The sequence below is a fragment of the Catharus ustulatus genome, chromosome 2 (assembly GCF_009819885.2).
Source record: "Catharus ustulatus isolate bCatUst1 chromosome 2, bCatUst1.pri.v2, whole genome shotgun sequence".
Taxonomy (NCBI): Eukaryota; Metazoa; Chordata; class Aves; order Passeriformes; family Turdidae; genus Catharus; species Catharus ustulatus.
The window spans coordinates 51,647,307-51,669,488 of record NC_046222.1 but is presented as its reverse complement, the minus strand read 5'-3'; the positions used below and the strand labels follow the sequence as shown (position 1 = coordinate 51,669,488).

Here is a 22,182-nt window from a genome sequence, read left to right as displayed (position 1 = left end):
AAAAGGCACTCTGAGATGCTATCAAGGTAACAGAGAAGAAGCCAGCATTTTTATATTGTTTCGATTTGATGACCTGCATAAATACAGATAAGTTTCATACTTGGTATTTATCTGCTGAGAGTATTTTTTTCTGGAGGTATTAATATTAAGGTAAGTGACATGCATCTGCTCACTTATTCATGGTCTGAAGTATCTTGGAGTACCTCAGGAGCACAAGGCAGGGGTCCAGGCCATCTTTTCCTCATTTTGTGCAATTGCACAATTTCATGATGTTTTTCCTATGAGAATTAGGCTATTTACTCTCATTAGTCAGTTTATTCACAGATGTGGTCCTAGATTATTAGATGGCCAAGACTTTTTTGGAATAAATTCTACAGAGCCGAAAGAATCCAGATTATGGAAGCAAAGTTTAAGAGAGAACAGCAGGATGGGATTTATCCCAAGAGTGTTAATCAACTAAATTTAGGTGTTAGTCCAAGTCAAGCATCCCTTTATAGGTCATGGGGAGATGCAGATAATTCTGAAGGATGTGTGGGCCTGTAGTGTATTGGTGTGTAACATGGAAGAGAAAGCCAAGGAGATTTACATGCCAAGGGCTAAGGAGTCTTGTCCATCAGCTAAAGCTTCAAATCAAGGATCAAATCAAGATCAACTGCACTTCCCTGGGATAGACATGAGACTGATTTGGTGTGGCTTGTGCTACAGAGCAGCTCAGGTGCCATCACACTGTCACTGAGTCTGTTCTCATAGGCTGGTGTGGTTTGTGGCAGAAATAGCTGGAGAGATTATAAATTTCAAAGTGTATCTTACTCTCGGCCTTTCATTTTTATTGACACCAAAATGCTTTTTGTAATTCTAAGGGCACTGGGGTTATAGGTCTCTTTTCCTTGATGGCTGCCTTCAGTTTTCTGCATATGAAAATGGGTATAAACTGTACTTATTCTCGTGTCAAGGCCCTTTCACACACTGGAGAATAAATAGGGTTTTACGTGCAGCCAAGAATCAGATCTGGGACTGCATTTTCTCCGGCTGTTATATTATTTAGAAAGTATCACAGGTGTTCGTGGCACCATTCCAGTGCATGGGAACAGGCTGGATCCCAGTGAGGCATTTGCTCTATTTAGCTGTCCAGCTCTACATGCCTAAAGATCAAGGCAAAGATGGGAGCAAACAGTTTCCTAGGGTACACTATCGTAGGAAAGCACATGAAAAATGAAACATAAGGAGGGATTTGAAGGAGGAAAGGGAAATCATTCCAGGCACAGGAAGACACAGTCTATTCCATGGGGGGAATGAAGAACAAGATAATAGGAAGCAATTCTTTTCCAGCAGTCATACAACCATTCTGTGGGTGCCATCCTACCGGTTCACAGGGTGCAGAAGGAGCTGCCTGATGACCAGATCTCATTCTCCTTGTCTACCATGCATTTTGGAGACAGTGGAAAAGGAGTGGCTAAAATGTCAGAGCAACTTCCAGTCAACAGCAAATAAATTCCTCCCTGGAGGAAGATGCTAATAATGGGTCCTTGAGGCAGAACTACAAGTCTTTGGCAAGCAGCCCTTTTTAAAAATGTGCCCAGAAATGAACCAAGGAATAGTCTTTGCACGGAAGGATTTGCAGTGAAACTTACTGGTCCTCCCTGATATTCCTTGTCTTTTTACTGTTTAGTTCGACTGAGAAAGGTCTACCTTGCTTTGCTTTATTCCTCCTGGTCCCTGTGGGGAGGGGGAGTTTAGTGAAACAATCTTGGTACTCAGCTTTTCCACAGCATTTTTAAAGTTTCTCGATTTCTGCTGCTCTTCCCTAGCTTTTCAAGCACAGCTGGACTGCTATTGTAAGTAAAAGAATGCTCTCTAAGCCCAGGCTCCTGGCCAAGTCGAGAGTTGCATGATTAGTGCACACACAGCTGCTCTAGAGCATCCAGGATTGTTCTTTTTAAATCCATGGGAGTTTATGGCTTTTCACTCTTCACAGCCCAAGACTCACCCTCAGCATCCCTGAGCAAACTCAAAGAGGCAGTTCAGACAGAACCCTTGCCCATCTGCAGCGATATTGTCGGAGTGTTAATAGCACTGAGCTCACTGAATGCAGCACGTCATCACAAGTGTCTGTCTCTGATGGACTGCGACTGGGAGCAGTTCTATTCCTGCAAGCAGCTGTGAACAGCTCTCTGAGGCACTTCCACACCGGTGGTGCCCTGCTAAATAAACAGTGTGTCTACCCCACTTCCACATACCAACACAGCAAGCGTGGTAAAAACTATCTCAATGCTCAATGGAAACAACAAAGATGTAGGAGACAAAGAGGTAGGAAATGAATGAGGAAATTCAGAAAGTTTCACATTTGGGTTAGCATGGAAGGAGAAATGTGTGTGGTCACAGGATGAGATTATTGTAAGAAAGGGAAGAGATGAACAGGGAATTATCAACAGGTTTCTTTAGCAATGAAGGTAGCTGTTTTCTTCTTCCTAAAGACTTTGTGACAGCTCCACATGTTTCCTGTATGTGCAACATCTAAGCACCTCCAGTTTGGCTCTGCTGTGATAGGTTGTTTGTTTGTCTGTGGTTATCAAGGTAGCCACAAGCATATTTTAAAGTTAGAAAAACCTCAAGCCCTGTGCCTGTGCAGTTAAAGTAGTGCAGGAAGCCTGCACTACATTATTCTTTGGTGACAGAGAAACCGTGACAACAGTGTTTTAGTAACATTTCCGCTAAAGCCTCTCTAGGCGGACATTGAGAAACTCGAGTGGTACAATGGAAGAACTTTGTAACATAAGCCATAATACTTAATCATAAGACAACTCTTGAAGTGGTTTGATTCCCCCACCCAGTGTTTTCATTCTCGTTCTGTTGGACATTTCAGAGACTTCCTACAAAGTTGGGCTATTCTTAGGCCTATCGTGTAAACAGGTCACAGACACTCCTGTCATTCAGCTACTAACACCCATCCCTTCTCAGTGCTCCCAGTTAAAGCTGACTGCTGTGGGCTAACACTGATTATTATTCTTTGCATGGTCAGTGTTCATTAGAATGTCAGTCAGTGAATGACCCTAGCAATCACAAGTTACAAAGAACTGGTGTGTCTATTGTGCTCGTGCACACAATTGGTAGAGTGTGTTCTGTCCTGGGTGTGCAGGCACACACTGGCTTATCAACAGCTTTGAAAGCACTTGGTACTCCTTGTACAGGGCTACAAGGGACAGGGTGCTGTAGGAGAAGTCAACAAGGATCCTGGGCATGCAGCATGTGCTAAAGACCACTAAGAAGGCAAGTTCAGATGAGGGAAAGCAAAAAGTGTGGGCCAAGAGAAAGGAATATAAATCCAAGGGAAGCAGACAATAGAGAGGAGGGCAGCTGAATACAAGGAAAAGTTGGAGGGAGTGAGACAAAACCCTCTTGCTTATAAGAACTAACATACTGAGAACTGTAATGGAGCAGAATGTCCCTGACTGCCTCATGCCTCTGCTGCTAGCAAATGTTGGAGTGCCACTGACCAGTAGCAGGTACCACGAAAGCCGGCTCTGTGTCACAGAGTATGCCTACAAATATTGTGTATAAAAGGGTAGTAATGCATTAAATTGGAGCTTACCATGTATGTATGTGTGTGGGTCTGTGTGTGTAAAAGTACATACATATATACATGTGTGTGTGTGTGTGTGTATTTATGGTTTTGTTTTTCCACTGCATGAATACCTAACTGACACAGGTTTTTAGTGGTTCCAGCACTTGCGAATGACAAAGCTTATTGGCTTAATGGAAAATGGAAAGTAATGACCCTGTAACATGATTCTGTAAGGCAAAATTTAGACTCACCCTTGTGCATCTCTGGTTTGGTGGGCAAAGACGAGTCAGCCTGACTGGTGGTAGTATTAAAAAGTGTAACCCTCCAAAATGGAGTGCTAGTCAGAGGAGTCAATCCTTCCTGGACATGACTCATGGAAAATTGAAGAGTTCCATCTCTCCTGCATCTTCTATGCCAAACCCTAAACCTCTACCTCACTTTTGAGTTCCCACATTACTGATGAGATGAAGAAGCCTGTGCTGTGTCTGTTCTCAGTCCTGACACATGGCAGCTGCCTGGCCAGTACATCTGTGCACATTGGCCATCTGGAACCCAAAGAGAAGGAGAAAGCTGTTTAGTCACTACAGCAGCATTTTGATCTTTCTCCTTTACCCAACAGCTGGTTTTCATGAAATGCGTGAGATCTCATGAGCTTTGAGTTGTCAATAAGTTTTGGTTGAAGCTGGACAATGGATTCAAAAATAACTGAGCACAGGGGGGAGGGGAGGATACTGGTAGACAGATGGACAGGCTGGCAGACAGATGAACATACAGACAGTATGATCTTCCTCAGAACCCAAGCTAAAGATAGCAGTGGGAATGCCACTTGCCTCTCTTCAGCACATCATAACTTCTCCTGGAGCCTTCCTGAGCACTACTAGAATTGCTGTCATCACTTCTAAGTGAATCTTTGGGAGGTGCCAGCAGAGCCAAGCCTTGGTGAGATTAAAACCAGCAGAACTAGGGGCTTGCAGCTGCTGAGCTGTGGAACAGCATGGGATGCAGTGGGAAAACTTGGCTTGGCTTGATATACAGAGATTTTTCTGTCTGACCCCAGGGGGAAAGTGGGTGCTCTCCTGCACATACTCATGCCCTCCTGTTGTGGATATTTTGGTGTTTCTTCCATGGTGGTCCCAAAGATGAAATGTGCTGACCAGATGTTTTGCACCAATGCTCCTTGCCAACATGTGAGGCAGGCAGATAGTACAAACAGACCAATCCAGCAGTGTGCTACCAATATTTAGATATGGATCTTCCTAAATGATATTCCTTTAGACAGAGATAAATCCAAGGGTGTAAAAAGAGCATATTTTCATTTATTTCCTTTTATTTTTTACCAATAGTTCTTCTTAAAAACATGACAAGAAGGGAATTGGCAATAACTGAGAGACTTGCACTAACCTGCTCTATGTCAAAAGGGCAGTATTTTGCTTTTTCAATACATGGGCTATTTCAAGAAGTCAGGGCAGCAATCTCTGATGAGTGCAAGTTCATGTCAGTGTCTGCAGACACATTCAGGGAGTCATGTAAGAGCCAGGTTTCCAAACATTTTCTGAAAACTTCTTTTCCTTCTTTGCCATCAGCTGGAGCACTGGGAATCCTCTATGTCAGCTGCTTTGAGAAAAGAGAAATTCGAGCAGACCCTCCAGGGTGAAAGACCAGCCCACTGTGGCTCCAAGTGCAATGATTGTGTCAGCTGCTTTGCATTGTCTTTGCCTCCCCAGTCTTTTCCTCATCTGTTCCCACCACAAACAAATCTGCAAATGCCTCTTCTCTCTCTTAGGATTTATGCCTTTGCCTGTTTTATTTGCCCAGCAGAGCAGCACCAGTATGAGACTTACTTCCCTAGCCCCTGGCCTTGAGGAGAACATGGAGCTTCAGCAGAGATGATGGGAGTAGGAAAAAGGCATAAAGGGCCAAAACGTTGGTGGTAAATGGGGTTTTATGGACAGGTGATGCTCAAGATACTGAGCATGCCAGGAGGGATTTGGCTGTTCTGTCTGATCATGCCGACTCAAGTTAGACTTTCTGTATATATCGTAGTTGCAAATCCAGGGCCTGAAATTCCCTGTTGTGATGAGAGATGATGCAAGATTGCAAAAAACTTTTGCTTCTTTTCAGCAATAGCTGTACAGTGTGACCATACTGCACAAACTGATCTCAAACAGCCATAGTTTCTCCATAAACAACATACCAAGCTTAGTTTTGTACACACTGCTTCTCTGGTGGGTTTTGGCTGGCATCCACCATGCAAAACACAGACTGCACCACTGGAGGGCTCACAAACTATTTAAAGAGATGTTATCTTATCCTTGCAACTAACTTATAAACTAAAAAATTTATACAGAGACATGTTGCCTCTAAAATATTCTGATCTGTTGCAAAGTCAGTCTTGCTTCCTCCTGTGGCTTTCTGTGTCTTAACTGAGTAAATACACCCGCATGTGCTCTCTGGCACTAAGGCCTCCTGTGTTTGCAGCATTTATTTCCCTTGCCTTCCAAAGAGCCATTGCTTGCATGCGAGTTGCCCGCTGGAAGTGATCCTTGGCCCATGCTAAAGAAGTATTTGGGACAGTATTAGTTGGTCAAAACGAAAACACTGCTGAGGGAAAAAGCTGGCTGTTTAAATTTCTGGCTTTCAATGCCAATGAGTGTTCTCTCAGGCAATTTAACACACAAGAAAAGGCATCATCTGTAAGTGACTGCAGCCATACTGCTTTAGCATAACTCTGTGCAGCTTCCTCAGTGGGATAAAAGTAATAATCACATCACAGTGGGCTGAAGCAGCAAAACTCAAGATAGTATGCACAATTTTCCGTTAAAAATTAATACCTAATGATGTAAGGACAAAAGCCTGATACTCCCAAAAACTTTTCAAACCTTTGGAGTAGTTGTGGGAGGAATAGTTGGCATGTGTTTTTCAGGCTCAGAAATGCTCTGCCTCTGTGATTAAAGACAGGTGTCCTGGAGTCAGAGAGCAAGAGCTTCATTCTCCTTCACTGCATGTTAGGTCACAGTTGCTTCCTGGGCAAGGTTGCTGTGAGGTAACACCAACTAGCAGAAAAGAGGCTGGTTTTTGGTGGAAAGTCTGGATGGCAGAACAGGTTTTAACCACCCACATTAGCCTTCTGTGGTAGACATTGTGGGACTTCCTTCTGGTCTGAGTTAGTGTGGATAAAACAGATGCAGGAATCCTGGTGCTGTGCTCTGTTTCCACACTTTAAAAAATTATGTTTAGAAACTGGAAGAAATTCAAAGAGAATGACAAGATATGGACAGAGCTGAACTTACCCTTTATAATTAGAAATTTGTAGAGGTCAACTTACTGAATTTAGCAAACCAGGATGACTTTTTCTAAGGGTTGTAATCATCTATGTGGTATTACTGATCCTCTTTCATTTCACATTTTGTAGTTAGAAATATTATGCAGTATGTTAGCAGACAGGTAGTTGGCCACTGAGACAATTTAATAGGGTAGAGGAACTGTTAGCATTTCTTCCAGTAAATTTACCATAGTGAAGTCTTCTAAAACAAACAAGTCAAAACCAAATTATTTGCCTTAACAGTGTTTGCTTGAGTAGTAGGAAAAGTAATAGATTCTTTCTACCAAAGAACGATTTTTGAAATCCAGAAGATCTATGTAATTTAGGGGCTCAACAGGAGTTTGGAGATAGCTATGGATTCTCCCAGCAGGAGACAAAAGCTGTGAAAATGTTCAGTCAGTGTTTATGTAAAAATGTAGATAACTAATCCTTATTTATTACTACCTCACCCGTTTGTGCTTGTCTCTGAACTCCAGCAATGCAGCAGACTTAAAAGAATGTATTAATTCTGCTGAACTTATTTTTAAGATTTTTAGAAAAGCCAAACAGTTTCAAACAGTGGAATTCCGAAGCCCCACAATTTCCTTTCATCACTGTCCCAGCTGCCCATAACTCCAGCCAAACTGTCTTTTACAGAACAAGTAAAATGGCAACAGAAGGACAGAAAATTAAGCTACCAAGTTGTAACTGGGAGCACATTACACTGATGAACTCCATGCCTCATGCTCAGCTCCATAACAGAATGACACATTATGTTTCTGCTTAACTTTCGTCTTCTGCTTAGTGCCCAAGCCATTAGACCATGGCTTTCCATCACCCTAAAATTATAACTCTTATTATTACAATGGTTTTTATGTTTCTAAGGGCCCATTAGGTGTTTTTGGTCCCTGGCCTTTCAAGGTCTTGTTTTTCAAGTCAAATAACTCTGAGAAAATATTTAGTGTGCTGGAGCTCTTAAGATGGTGATAGAATAGAACATCAATAAAACTGACATATTATTATTTAATAATAGAAATATTAAGTCCAAGAACAGAAAATAGTACCAAAGAAGATGGGTAAACATCTCTTTTGCCACTGTTCTGTCTCACTTAACATAGATGTGGGAAAATGAAAGACATCAAATGAGTTTAGTGCCAAATTGAGCTTCTTTTTCTTCCCAGGATTATCCAAATGCCTGAGGCATGCCTCACCTATTCCCTTTGCAGTCTGGCTCTCCTACAGGCTGCTTATCTCCTTGTGTGAAACACATTGTGTCGTGCTTCATGTCTTGTAGCTTACCATTACCTCACCAACGAGAGATAAATCAATCTGAAAGATACGTTCAAAGATTTTTGGTGATGATGGTTTTGATGATATAAGGGTCACCCAAGGAGCTTGTTTCCTGTTATTCTTCTATCCTTTGCAAAACTGTATATGGTGACATCTCCTTTAAATAGCCCCGGAGGTGCCCATCACTGAATGAATGGAAAGAGTGGATCATGGGACTGTCAGTGGTGACTTAGGAAAAAGAGAAGGCAAGCATTAACTGAGCTCTTGAGCCAATGAGAACTAAATCTCTTCTTCTTTTGCAGACTGCTAGCACTCTCGTTGTAGCTGAAGCCAAATCCTCAGGAATCTACAGCTGTGTGGCATCCAATAAAGTGGGGAAATCTGAAAGAAATGTCAGTTTTATTGTAACAGGTAAGATCTACTCCTCTGTAGAGTCAAACATGTTTCCTGATTCTGGAATTACAACTGTTAGGCTGTTGTGGCTCTTTAATATACCGCAGAATTGCTGTAATATATGCACTTGTAAGCTTATACCATGCTTTTGGGTGATGCTGCTCGGTTTCACAGCAGCTGGTCTGGATTTCAAGGGATATCAAATTGATGAATGACTCATTCCTCCCTCAAGCATCAGGCATGACAGAAATTACTCACAAATACAGCAATGAGTAACTCCCCATTTTGGCTCATCTCTGCAGTCATTTCATACATGAAATTTTAGTGTGTTTTTGCCCACCAGGAAGCCAGTTTCATGTGTGACATTGATGGTGTCTACAGCCCCATTCTGTTGCCCACCAGGATATTTCACAACACAGTGTCTAGAACAGTGCCAGTGTCTGAATGGTGCTAGAGATTTCTGGAGTACCCCTCACAGATCTCAGGGACAATGGCAACTTATAGGTGAAAAAGTGTCAGGGTGCAAACTGTAGAGTTTTGTTTCCTCTTCTGAGAAAGATAGCCAGGAATGTCATTTGTGCCGTGGCACCAATAATTCCTATCATGTTATCTTCACTATGAGTATGCTTTCTGTTATTTTTGCATTACGAGATGTGTTTGGAGTTTTCAAACAAATGACTTGATGTTTTACTCCAGAAATTACTGAAAAAAGCCCACAGTATGTTTTTGGGAATAACTACTGCATGGTTCAGCAACATAAAATCTGCACATGCAATTACTTTTCTGTCAAAAGTTTTGTTTTGTTTGTAAAGCAGTAGTTTTATAAACTTAGACTGTTGGTAATTTTCAGGGTAGATCATTAAAGAAATGTTATTAATCCAAAAATATGAGAAAAAGCAAACAGGCTAAAATATTTAGATGCTTTAATTCTCAAATCATAACCTCTCAGGTTTTTATGTTGTCATTCTCTTGCTCATAATACTGATGAGTGATTTTAGTGAAACTCATTCTATTTCTGTTCTGAGAGATATCAAAAGAGAATATACACACTCACTAGATTTGGTAAAAAAAGAAAGCAAAAGCTACTTCAAAAACTGTTCCCCCTCCCAAACTCTGTATTTTAAAAATATTCTGACCAGCTGAATCAGTTGGAAGGAACCTCAAGGATCATCTGGTCCAACCTTGTCTTGGGAAAAGCACAGCATCTTGTCCAGATGGATCTTACAAAGAGCCCAAAGTTGAGGAATCCACCACTTCCCTGGGGAGATTATTCCAATGACTTATTGTCCACATTGTGAAAAATTTCTTCTTGTGTCCAATCAGAATCTCCCCAGGAGTAACTTGTACCTGTTACCCCTCATAATTTCCACGTGTCTCCTTGTAAAATAGGAGTCTCCAGGTTCTTTGTAGCCACCCTCTGAATACTGGAACATGTTGATAAAGTCTCCCCTAAGCCTTTCCTCAAGGCTGAGCAAACCCAGTTCTCCCAGCCTCTCCTCATATGGCAGATTCTCCAGTCCTTTGATCATCTTTGTGGCACCTCTCTGGACCCTTTCCAAACTTTCCACATCTGTTTTTTGTGGAGGGGACCCAAACTGAATGCATCATTCTGGATTGTGGCCTGACAAGTTCTGAGTAGAGTGTAATGACTTGCTTATCTCTGCTGGTGATGCCTTTGCCGGTGCAACCCAGCAGCCTGTTGACTTTTGTTTTTTTTTTTTGCCACAACAACACCCTGTTCATTCATGCTGAGCTTGTTGTCCAACACAGGTCCCTTTCCACAGAGCTGGTGCCCAGCTGAGTAGATCTGTTGACCCAGATGAACAGGTTTTGTGCTTCCAGGACAGCACCCTTTCCTCTAACTGGTAAAAGAGACGGGAAGTTAGCTCAGGCACCAATACCTTTCTCTGGCACCTCCAGGGTTTTGTGGTGTTCCTTGAATCCATCCAGATTCCATCTGGCTTCCAGCCAGCTTGCAGTATCACTCTTGCCCACACAGAAGAGCAGCAATGAGTAGTAGTCAGGGCTCTTGACATGTTGTGGCACCATCTCACCAACATTTTGGGCCCTAGCTGCCAGAAGGCAGCATAACTCCCCGTCATGCCAGCAGATGGGCACCACTGCCAGCACTCAACATTTCTTTTTTAGGTATCCACTGTCGTGCTGCTCGTACAGTTTCACCTGGCACACTTCGTTTGTGGGTGTCTACAGCTGTTAAAGCTGCATGTCATAACACACTTTCACATTTAGAAAGTGCCAGTTATCTATAAATACAGAAAATTGGTAAGAAGCGTGAGAAGTATAAACAGATAACTGACACATAGGCAGGCTGGTTGTTAAAGTACAAAAACAAGAAAAATGTCTCTGTGTTCTATTAATGGAAGTGCCAAGAATATTTGCCACCTTGAATATGACTCTTGTCCCCACTCTCAGTTTTGCTTTCATCCCTGTCCTCACATTGTGTGTGTTTGGACAGAAAGCTGAACACCACATAGCTCTCCATAAATTAACATGCCAATGATAGTTTCATCTTTGTGTGGGTACATCACACGAAACTTTGAGAAGTCACTGGGAACCATTCACTGAGAATGCTGCTCTTTCAATGTGCAAGGTGCTGAATTTGGCCTTCTCTAAGTCTTACTCCTCAGTTTTCACAATATGGAAGATCCTGAAACCAAATGAAGTTATACTTGGATGGAACCCATCCACTGTATCCAAATCTCCCTTTCAAAATTATGGTGGTGGTTTCAAGTATTTTAGTGCAGTGACATGAAGGAGTTAGTTTTCCTGCTTAGACCTAGCATTCTCAGATCTTTACCAAGGATGGAAGGAAATCCTTCTTCATACTAAAGCTTGCATGAGAACATGCAGAATGTTATGATTTTCCTTTGAAGAATCTTTTATTGGCTGGTGTTCAGAAAGAGGAGTGTCAGCTTTATTATGGCTTGGAATTTCTTAACATCTTGGCTGGTGACAAACATTCTTTATAGGGTAGTGAAGTTAAAATGCATGTGCCCTGTGAGTTTCTGGAGCTGAGCACTTCAGCTGTGTGACGTGGAAGGTCCTGATCATCTTCTGACACTCACTTGCATTGACTGAAAGCAGTCTAAACAATACTGTTGTTTGGTCCCTACAAAAATCCAGTTATGCTCACTATAATTCTCCTCCATGAGGCTAGGATCAAACTTCTGTGGCTGAGTTCAGCCTGTGTTTCACATCAAGAACAAACATGTCCAGAATGTGCTGAAAAATGCTCTGAGGTAGTAAAAACCTGAGAGCTTCAAATGCTGATGAATGTGAACAGGACACTGCAAAGTATTTCCTTCTGATGAGTCCAAAACCAATACTTCAGGTTTTGTGTGACAGCTTAGGGCTAGTTTATCTTATGTTGTTGAGTCTGCTGGCGCCATTTGAAGTCAGCCTGAGCCACACAAAAGTGTCTAAAAGTAAGAGAAGTGTCTAAGCAGGAGGAGGTGATTCCTTGCAGGAAAAGGAGCTGCTGTCCTCTGTAAAAGGGACATGGCAGAAATTACTCCAAAGAGCAGATGGAGACAAAACCATTAGGAAGGTAGTGGAAGACAGAATGTATCCCAGCATTGTTTGGAGCTTACAAGTTCGACTCCTTCAGGGAAAGGTAAACATAAGGAAATTAGTACCAACAGAGAGAATCTAAGAAGAACAAGCACTTTCTTTAGTTACTGTAAATATCATTATTTCTGGGCCTAAAGTCAACCTGCCTATCTTTACCTAGGAAGTTTGAGAGTGATACACATGATTTCATACACTGTGCCTGAGGGTGTATGACACAAAGACCATAGGCTTTGGAGCAGCTTTCCTATGGCTTCTGTCTGATGAAGGGCATTTTTGGTGTATTGTCACTGACTTGTTCAAGACTCAAAAGTAACTCTGAAACCTATGTAAAAGCAATGTAGAAGGGTAATTTCTGAAAGCTCTCCTGGAAGCAGTCTCTGCAACAACACCTTTATGCCAATTTTAATTGTATTAGCACCCTTTCCTCCAGCCTGCCCCTTTCCCTATATTTTGGGCTGTTTTGCTGGCACACAGCAGGCCCATGGGTGTGTTTGCAATTACAGAGGGTGAAACAGGAACAGCTCTGCCTTATCTCCCTGGTTTCCCAATGTCACTAAGAGCATTTTATTTTGAGATTCCTGATGGTGCTTGGCAAAGATAAACAAAATCTTCCATCAGGAAACCTGGGAGCTATTTCCACAGGAAGCTTCAAATCACTAAAGTAAATAAAACCCTTTTACATTATTCCCAGCCACATTATTTAGCTAGCCTGAGCCTGTAACAATTGGTGAGAGGTGTCATATATTAGGAGGTTTGTAGCCTTTAAACAAATGATTCTTTTGGAATCCTGTGCATTTTGCTTCTGTCCCTAGTTTTATTCAGAAAATAGTCTTCACAGAAGGCACACTGAGGAAGAGCTCCAGACCTGACAACATAATAGTAGTTGCAACTACATTATTCTGTTGGTATGCTATTCTTTTAAGCTAAAAATAGTTCATTTGCCTCAGTCCCCAGGGATCTTTAGTTTTCATCTTAAGAGTTTTGCTTGGCTCTTCTTAGCTTTTACTGAGTACTGGCATCTCCAAAAGCAAAAATTACCACCATTTCTAACCAATACCCTAGCTTTCCCAACACACATCAGAACAATTTGAAATGTACTCTGAGTAAGATGCAGCACCTTCTTTCCTCCAAGTACTTTTCCATATTCAAAATGTTGGCCATTTGATTGTTTTTAAGTGTGTCTAAATTTAATGCTTTTTAACAAAATAAAGTATAGGATTCACTTCATCTAACTTTAATCTTAGAGTTAAGTATTTAAGCCTAAGCTGATCATATAGGATCTCTTCATAAGTAAACATGAGGGACCAGGATCCTGGAACTTGACCCATCTTAAATGAATGGTTTGCTCTGCCCTCTGGAGAAGCCTGTCTCACCCCATAGACTGTAAACTTCTGCCCACATACAGAACACAGAACACCTATATTCAAGTAGATGTCTACATTTTGGCAGCTGAGGCTAAATGTGATGTGTGTATTCTGTGTATGGAGATGTTTCCTCTTAATAGCACTTACAGTCAACAGTTCTTAATTGAGATTAGAATCTGGCACCATACACAAGCAGGATCCTAATAGTAGTGACTCATAGATGAGTTCATTAAATTTGAGGTTTTTCTTGTAGCTTTTCCGTAGTCAGAGAGAGAAAAGCGGTATCCCAATGGAATGTAAGTGGAACAATTTAACCCCCAGGCTTTAATACCCAGTCTAACATTTTAGTGTCACTGCCTCCACTAGGTTGATCTATGGACTGCACACCTGAACTTCAGCTGATGACAGGCACACACTTTGCTCCCACAGCGGGGGCACGACGAGTTCAGCCAGCAGAAATCAGGCCTCTCCCTGGAGGGCATCTACTCTCAGGAGAAATTTCAGTCCAGGACTAGCAGGAATTCATTTACCCTCTGTTTAACACTCCAGGCTAGATGTGGAAAAGAGGATGTTAAGGGGAACAGCTGATGCCAGGCTTCCAAAGGGCAGAGAGCAGTGAACAGGTTATGCTCATGGTTCCCCTGGGAAGCAAGGCAGCTCAGTTTACAATGTGGGGATTTAGGGAGAAGCTTTCTGATGGATGGGTCAATCAGTGAGAGAGGTTAATGAAAGAATATGTGGGATATTATTCGCCTGACAAGTACTTTTTGTACATTCCTGCTGAAGTGACATTAAACCTGAAGCAACACTGGTAAGAATGAACTGAATGGAAGTCAGCGTTGAGTTGTTCATGATCTAAGAAGCAAGAAAAGAAGGTATAAGACTCCCTGATGAAAGAAGAAGCCTTTCTTAGGATTTCAAGTCAAGTTTAGAGCCAAGTGCTGTAGCAATTAGTAGTGAAAGAACAATTGAAAATGGCCACAGTAGATGTCACTTGACCGAGAAGGAAATGACTTTATCAGAATATTGGCTACAAATAAATCGAGAGAGGTTGCATTCTAGGAGTAAAACTTGGACGTGCTTTCCCTCAGGAACTTACTTTTACTTTCACTGAGGTCAGTGGTGTAAGTGCCTTGCTGGAGGGATGAGCCCCAGGTGGAGGCAGCTGACACCACCACAGCTCTGCACCATTCCCAGGTGGAGGAAGCTGCAAGTGACATTACAAGAAACTGCAAACAGCACCTTTTCAAGTAGGACTTTCTACACTGTTGGCTAAATTACTCCTGCCTGGACCATATGCTATGAAGTAAAAACTTAACGCATGTCTACACTTGGTAAATTGTTAGTGCAATGATCCTTGGTCTCTCTCAGTTGAAAATATCTTTCACCTGCGATGATGCCTAGCCACCTGAACAAAATATCTGCATCCTAGTGCTGCCCACACACAGCTGGCCACCCAGGGCAGTGGGTGCTGCTTCTGCTTACCTCTTGGGTGACTGGTAGGCTTTAAATGCAGGGAAGGTAAACACCTCTGTTCCAAGGGAAATCTCAGGCGTGTGATCACAGATGTTGTAATTTCTCAGGGCTTGAAGCATTTTTAAGAAATAGACATACTTTATCTGAATACTTGTGAGCAAGAAGAAAACAGTGTAACCAAGCATGATGAAATGCAGTATTTTTATACTGCCCTCTTGAGATTCCTTTTCTCTTGTGCAGTTCACAAGCTGGAGCTGTGATCAGAAAATTCCTCCTTTTTCATAGTCCCACTGTGCTGGCTTCAAATAATTCTGGTTTTGGTACCTTGCCCCAGTCTGTCTTAACTTGGCATAACATTTATACAAACTCGTTACTTCCAAGAGCAACTTCAATTTACACCAACTGACGTGTGAGGCCAAGCATATCATAGCTCCAAGACAAATTGTAAGAGTGGGTGAAGCTGAGTGTGTGAAAGGAATGGTTACTCACCTGAGCAGGAAGACAATGACATTGATTAATTCAAAGACTTCCTGATAAAGGGGAAATTAAATGCTGTGTTAATTTTGGCCCATTAGTTTCATATAAACTAAAAAGTGTTCTTGATTTTTGACAGATGTACCGAGTGGATTCCATATTAGTTTGGAAAAAATGCCCATTGAAGGAGAGAATTTGGTATTGTCCTGTTCAGCCAACAAGTTCCTGTACAAAGACATTGCTTGGATTTTACCTAGGACAGTCAACAATCAAACGAATACAAAGAAGTCTCACAACAGGGAGTACTCCATCACCCTCACTCTGACCATCAAAAACGTTTCCCTGGCACACTCAGGCACCTATGCCTGCCGAGCAAGGAACATATACACGGGGAAAGAAGTGCTTCAAAAGAAAGACGTTACAATCAGAGGTGAGCACTGCAACAAAAAGGCTGTTTACTCTCGGATCCTCAAACATAAAAGCACAAGGAATGATTGTACAACACAAAGCAATGTAAAACATTAAAGGACTCATTAAACAGTAAGAGATGTCTCATATCATCTTGATTTTTTTATTACTGTTGCTACCTTTCAAGCCCTGAGGTGGTGCTCGTTTCCCCATGGGTTGGAAATAGGAGGAATAGCAAACAAAGTCCTAACGCATGAGCTTCCAGTTGAGTTCAGACGGGTGTTTTCTGCTTTGGAAAGGCACATGGAAGCTGGGGTTTGGAAGATCCCCTATGCTACATTTTACATGTCGTTACTTTTTCTCTTGCTGTCTCCTACTGAGCAATAAGGAAAACTTTGGATCAATCTTTTCTTCCGCTTTGATATCGGCCTCATCAAAAGTGTCAAAGCTGAATAAACTGATTAACTTTAAAAACTGCTGTTTTCAGTCAACAATGGACATTTAATAAGCTAACTTGAATGTGCAGAATGAGCACAATTCAGTTTGAGATTGACTGGACTACATATTTTTTATTTTAATCTGATCTTGATGGACTTATAAATATTACCTGCTGAGCAAGTTCTAATACTTATTTATTTGAAATTATTTTCTACACTAAAGTACATTAATCTTAAAAAAGTATCTTCTAAAAGAAGTATGCAGGGAAGAAATAAAAATGTTGATATAATGCACAGACCTATCATATCATTTATAATAATGATGATTTTACAACTGACAGACATGAACCATGTTTCTCCAAATAAATCCAGGTAGACTTCCAGTTGCTGTGTTGGTCAATTTTTAAAGTCAGTTCTGCACTAATGTAAAAAACTACTGATAAAAGTGTGAGTGTTGCTTCTGGCCTGAAGATTCAGGAGTTTGTAATGTTGTAATTATTTTATTAAATGAGGAATGTTACACTAACATGACTGACAAAGTTTTAGCCAGCACTGTTAGTTAATATGTTTTTAAAATACAAATTCAAAATTGAAGCCATTAAAAATATTCATTGCTTTTGGTATGCAAATGACAATTGGATTTATTATGGGGATTAAGAACCAGAAAAACTGCTGAAGGACAATTAAGGGCGACCTAAGAATTCCTTGTGAGCATTTCCCCTTTTCCTTTGTCATGACTTTGCTATAAGATGTTTCTGTGTGCTATAAATTCTGTATAAGGAAGAAGTTGCTATTTTTAATAGATCTGATAACTTTATTTTTTTACAATACATAGCTTTTATTATTTTTGGTTACATTTATGATCGATCATTTATATAGCATTTACATAAGCCATAACAAAACAGACCAGAATGACCAAAATAGCTACAGCAAAGGAACAAAGTGGTTGTGCTTTTAAAATAGAGGGTGACAACATGACAGTTTCTTGTGCTTGGGAACTCACCAGACTATTTCCTCCTTTAGGTATCGAGACCGTGTCCCACGGCTAAACTTGCCTTTCACGTGGGAATTGCTTTTGTCAAGTGTGAAAGGGTAAACAATAGCATTTCCCCATAATGCCAGTTTCATGGAGCCTAAAATGCTTAGAAAACAATTGATAACCTGGAAGTTGTCAGAGTAAAGAAAAGAATAATCATTTATATCTTGAAATGTCACCTATAGCCTGCTTGTATACAGTAACTCTTTTGTTCATTATTAGCATGATGGCTTCCAGAAACAATGTGTTCTTGCAAAGGGATCAGGCTCTCTTTTTTCCCTAAAACATGCCTAAAATGCAAGCGGAGTCATTGGCGACTGCTTGAAAATGGAGCAAGCTCACTCTTTAGCATTTGCAATTCTTCAGAAGAGTTACAATACAGAATCCCCTTTTTTCCTAGGGCATTTTGTGGGAAGACATTTGATGGCAAGGTGGGCGGTGATGACAGGACATTATGAATTTTCCATGGCCTTGGGAGCTGAAGCGCGATGATTTGTAGCAGCCAGTTGCCAGGCAATATGAGTTTGGGTCAAAAAAAACAAACAAAAAAAAAAGAGATGTGGCAATTAGACTGTTCTTTGTGAAATTGTTGTGCATTGCAATGATGTATGTCACTGCTGAGTGGAGGTCCCACCAGCCTGGTCTCGGCCAGCACTCAGAGGGCCACGCTGTGCACGGATGTCGTAACATCCCAGTGTGGCTGTCCGTGTTGGAGGGCACAGAGAAAGCTCACTGGAAGCCTCTGAGGAATACAGTTCTTGGTGGCAGGATAAAAACTACTGATGTCACTTTTGATGTCCTCAGATGACTGGAGAATTCATGGGTTTGGGCAGTTTCTCTGCCTTGTGTAATATATTATTTAGGGAGAAAGGTGTGAATTATGTTTCTTCTTCTTTTTTTTTTTTTTAAGTGTTTAAAATAAAGCTTGTATTTATATTTTTGTACCGATTAATAAAAAATAAGTGAACAGACAGCATAATCATAACAAAGGGCAAAAATTGATGGAATGCAAATGTAAACCCAAATATTAATTAATTGTAATTTTTTCCCTTTGTTTGCTTCTAAAAATGCAAATTTCCCCTCCCTACCACCCCAGGTCAGACAAGTACTCTGACACCAGTGTCCTTTTCTCCCCTCTGTGACCCTCCTGTCACTCCCCTGGGCCAAATTCTGCCTACAATGAAGTTCCCCTGAGTGACTGAGAGCAGAGTTTGGCCAGCAAGGCAGCATTTGTGGGCAATCGTGAAGGCTGGGGTGAAGTCTGGAGGGCTGCCCTGGGTGCTGAGCCCCACACTGTGCAGGTGGCCAGGCTAGCCCCTTGGCTTTGGAGTGAGCAGAGTAGGACATTGGAAACTGTCCCCCTTGGCTTCACTGCAAAAATGAATGGCAGAAAACAGGTGGTTTGCAAAAGAGAATAATCCTCAGGTTGATCAAGTCCTTGAAAAATCAGCTGATTGTAGCAGAGAAATTATTGAAAGTATGTGAATGATGAATGATGGCTTAAGTTTTAAGCAAAAAAGTTTTCTTAATATGAAATCCCATCTTTAGTGTATGGCTATAAACAAATTAAAATTAATCACAACTCACAGAACGTGTGATTTGCCTTTGTTGTGTCATCTTGTCTGCCTTCTTTTTGGATGTCTGGGCTGGGGTGTCTGTCAGGACTGCTGGTAAATGAGGAGCTCTTCCGAGCACGTGTGTGTGGGCATGCCTCATAACTGTTCATAGTGCTGTGAAAAATGAGAACTGAACAAAAATCGAGGCTAGAGATCAAGGAGAGCAGGGCAGTCTTCTTGGCTGCAAGGCAAATATAATTGACTATATTGTGTAGGTATGTGATGAAGAATTTACAGTGTCTCTCATAAGCAATGCTGTTGGGGAGAGAGAACAGATTGCCTACCAGGCTGTAAACAACAAATATCATTGCCTGTGGAAATTACTGGCTTGCAGCTCAGAAAAGCCCAAAAAGCCATACCATTGCAGTCATTATTATGTTGGAATTAATTTCAATTAATTGCAAAGATAGCCCACTTTAAAAGTGTTTTTAGTGCTGTGGGCCTCATGCACACCACATAAGCCGGTGGTACATAAGGGTTTAATATTTCTGGAGAGCTTTTATTTATGGCTGGTTACAGAATAATTATGAAGACGAAAATGTCTGATGGCTAATTTTCCTGTAAGGATAAAGGATAATCTTCCAAACACAGAATATCAGACATTCAGCAGGTAATGAACGTGGAGTACTGGCATCTGTTGCAGCTTGAAAGAAAATATTTGCAAATAGTTGGTTTCTTCTTTTTTAATTTCATTTCATATTTGGAATGTGTGTATTACCGTGTTAGTTATTGCTGATCCTGAAAGTGTCCTTGAAGGGAAATATTGCAAATAATTATGAAATTTGAGGGAATCTGCAGAGCATTTCCATGATCAGGAGCTCCCTAAATTCTTCATCACTGCTTTAAATGGAAAAAAATGCCCAAAAAAAATGGGAGAGTTGCACCTGTGAATGAAAGATGTTGCCATGTAATGTGCATAAATGATGTCAATGCCTTAACCTTTGTTAGAATAGCCTTTGGCACTGTATGAAATGAGGGAAGGAGTGGCAAAAGGTTTAAACAATCACGAGATTGTTTTGTTTCTTTCAGGGATGACTTTAACATGATATTTGTAGTGTGTTTTTGAAATTCTGTGGTGTGATTTGACCAGGCCTGGTTATGTTCAGCTGAATATGTGAAATGCAAAAGTGTAATAATTTATGAAGACTTTGGTACAATGCTTCTGTGCTCATGGTTACTGTTTTTTGATTGAGTTTACTGAATATCATTTGTAACTGTACTCTTTGAAGTAAGCAAATTATCAAAGACACATTCACGAATATTATGGTGTATGGAGCTGCAAAGTGCTACTTCGATACTCTGAGATACAAAGAGATACTCTGCTACAAGGATGTCCGATGATTCTTCAAATCTTTGGTGTCACAGTTTGTTTCTTTTGATGATGCAAAGCTTGGCTTTCATGGGAAATCATTGCTTTTAGTATAAACATATGGTTGGTCATGGAACTGAGAAAGTCTTTTGAGCACTGTCATCATTAGGCGTTCATTGGTCACCATAACATGCTATTGCCGAGTAATAGGAGTTCTCTGCACACACCAAACCCTCCTGAGCAAAGCAGAACAGTAAACAAAATCAGTGAAAAATTACCTTGGTAGAACAGCTGTAGCAGTCTAACACCAGTAAAATGAGAGTAGGGGAGCTAATTAAACCCCCACCATTACAAGAATGTAAAACAAAGGTATTGTTTTGTCTTATAGCTCAAGAGGCACCAGCCCTGCTGCGGCAGCTTACGGATCAGACAGTGAACGCCAGTAACTCTGCCATGTTGGAGTGCCAGGTTCGTGGTATTCCTGAGCCCCAGATATCCTGGTTTAAAAACCATGAGGAAATACAGCAAGAACCAGGTGAGAGCTTTGTGTACTCACCTACCTCTTACAACAGGCTTTTTATTTACCCCTCTGCCGTAGGTAGCCATTTGCAGTCATTGGCATTCCTAGATGTAAGGAAGGCAGACAGACCCAGGTGCTCCAGGTTCTTCTGTCCCACTCCAAAACATGAGCCAGGCTGGAGGTCTAGACACGACAGGTCTCTATGGAATTGCTGAAAAAATACTCATAAGAGTCATCTCCAGAGAAACGTATTTCCCTCCATGTGTTATAGAGGGAGCCCAAGGTTCAGGTGTCTTGGCCAGAAGATAACTAGGCAAAAAAAACAACCAAGCTCTCATGCTGTGTATGGAAGTACCAGTGGGAGTCTGTGGTCAGGCACTCAAAGTCTGTTCATGAGTCAAAAGCTGTCGAGGAGATTAAATGTGGGGTGTCCAAAATACAAATGCATCTGCTGGCAGCAGAGGAATCCAGGTCTCATGCAACAGAAAGGAACAGCTTCCCAGGTGGAATGCTGCAAAACTTTGGGAGCTGTTTACTGCTGTTTCTGGAATGTGGCTTCAAAGATCAGCTAAGGCTAAATGTCCAGCTGTTGGCACCACAGTCATGGAAGCGTTGCTCGGATATTTCAGATGGAAATGAATGATGGAGGAAAAGGCAAAACCTTTCTCATGGGAATTCATGCACATTTGGTTCAGAAGCACACACTTAGAGTGTGTTAAAAACTCAGCAAAAATGTTCAAGGAGGTTCGGTCCATGGGAACTTGAATTTAAAGTGTAGTCTGCTACAGAAGAAGTTTGTAGTTATGGTTGTGTCCTGAATTATGGGAAATTACTATAGCATAAATAAAAATAACTGGAAAAAAATTCTAAGGATTTCTCCAGCTGAGTTATAAGCCCGTGCAGAGCTGCAGCCCAGGCACAAAGCTTAATCTAGAGACAGATTCCATAAAGCTTTACAGTGATCACATCACTGTAGTGTGCATTAATAACACTATCTTCCAAAATGAATGCTATGTGTCTAACTTGTGTGTAATGCAACAGATACAATTAGGAGCCAGGAAGATGTCTCCAGAGGGTAGGTCAGAGCACTTCAGTTAGGTGCCTGAAATAGATGGTGGGAATACATTTTGATAGGACTGTAGTTCTGATGGAACACAAATGTGTACTTGACTGCACTTTTCCTGGCTAGAAGGTGCCTTAGCAGCAGTCCTGAGGCCAAATCTGTTCCTTGCCTCTTCCTTGCTTCTTGGAGTACTGTCCATGACAGCTTCTGGGTTCACCTAGCTGGAATAAACAAGATGTTTAAAACTTCAGGTGAGCCCTATGTTTTAGGGTATGCCTCATGGGAACTCTCTTTGCACTATCCAAAGCCCTTTTGCGAAGGAGCCCATCATTCCATGCCTCA

General features: G+C 41.3%; 1 protein-coding gene across 1 annotated transcript in view; it reads left to right on the top strand.

Moving 5' to 3' along the window:
- Positions 1-22,182, top strand: part of FLT1 (fms related receptor tyrosine kinase 1) — a 108,448-nt gene that overhangs the window by 52,866 nt on the left and 33,400 nt on the right. The window contains exons 12-14 of the mRNA XM_033051785.1: positions 8,456-8,564; positions 15,591-15,881; positions 20,646-20,792. Coding sequence (XP_032907676.1) covers positions 8,456-8,564; positions 15,591-15,881; positions 20,646-20,792 — 547 coding nt within the window. The remainder of the gene's footprint in view (positions 1-8,455; positions 8,565-15,590; positions 15,882-20,645; positions 20,793-22,182) is intronic.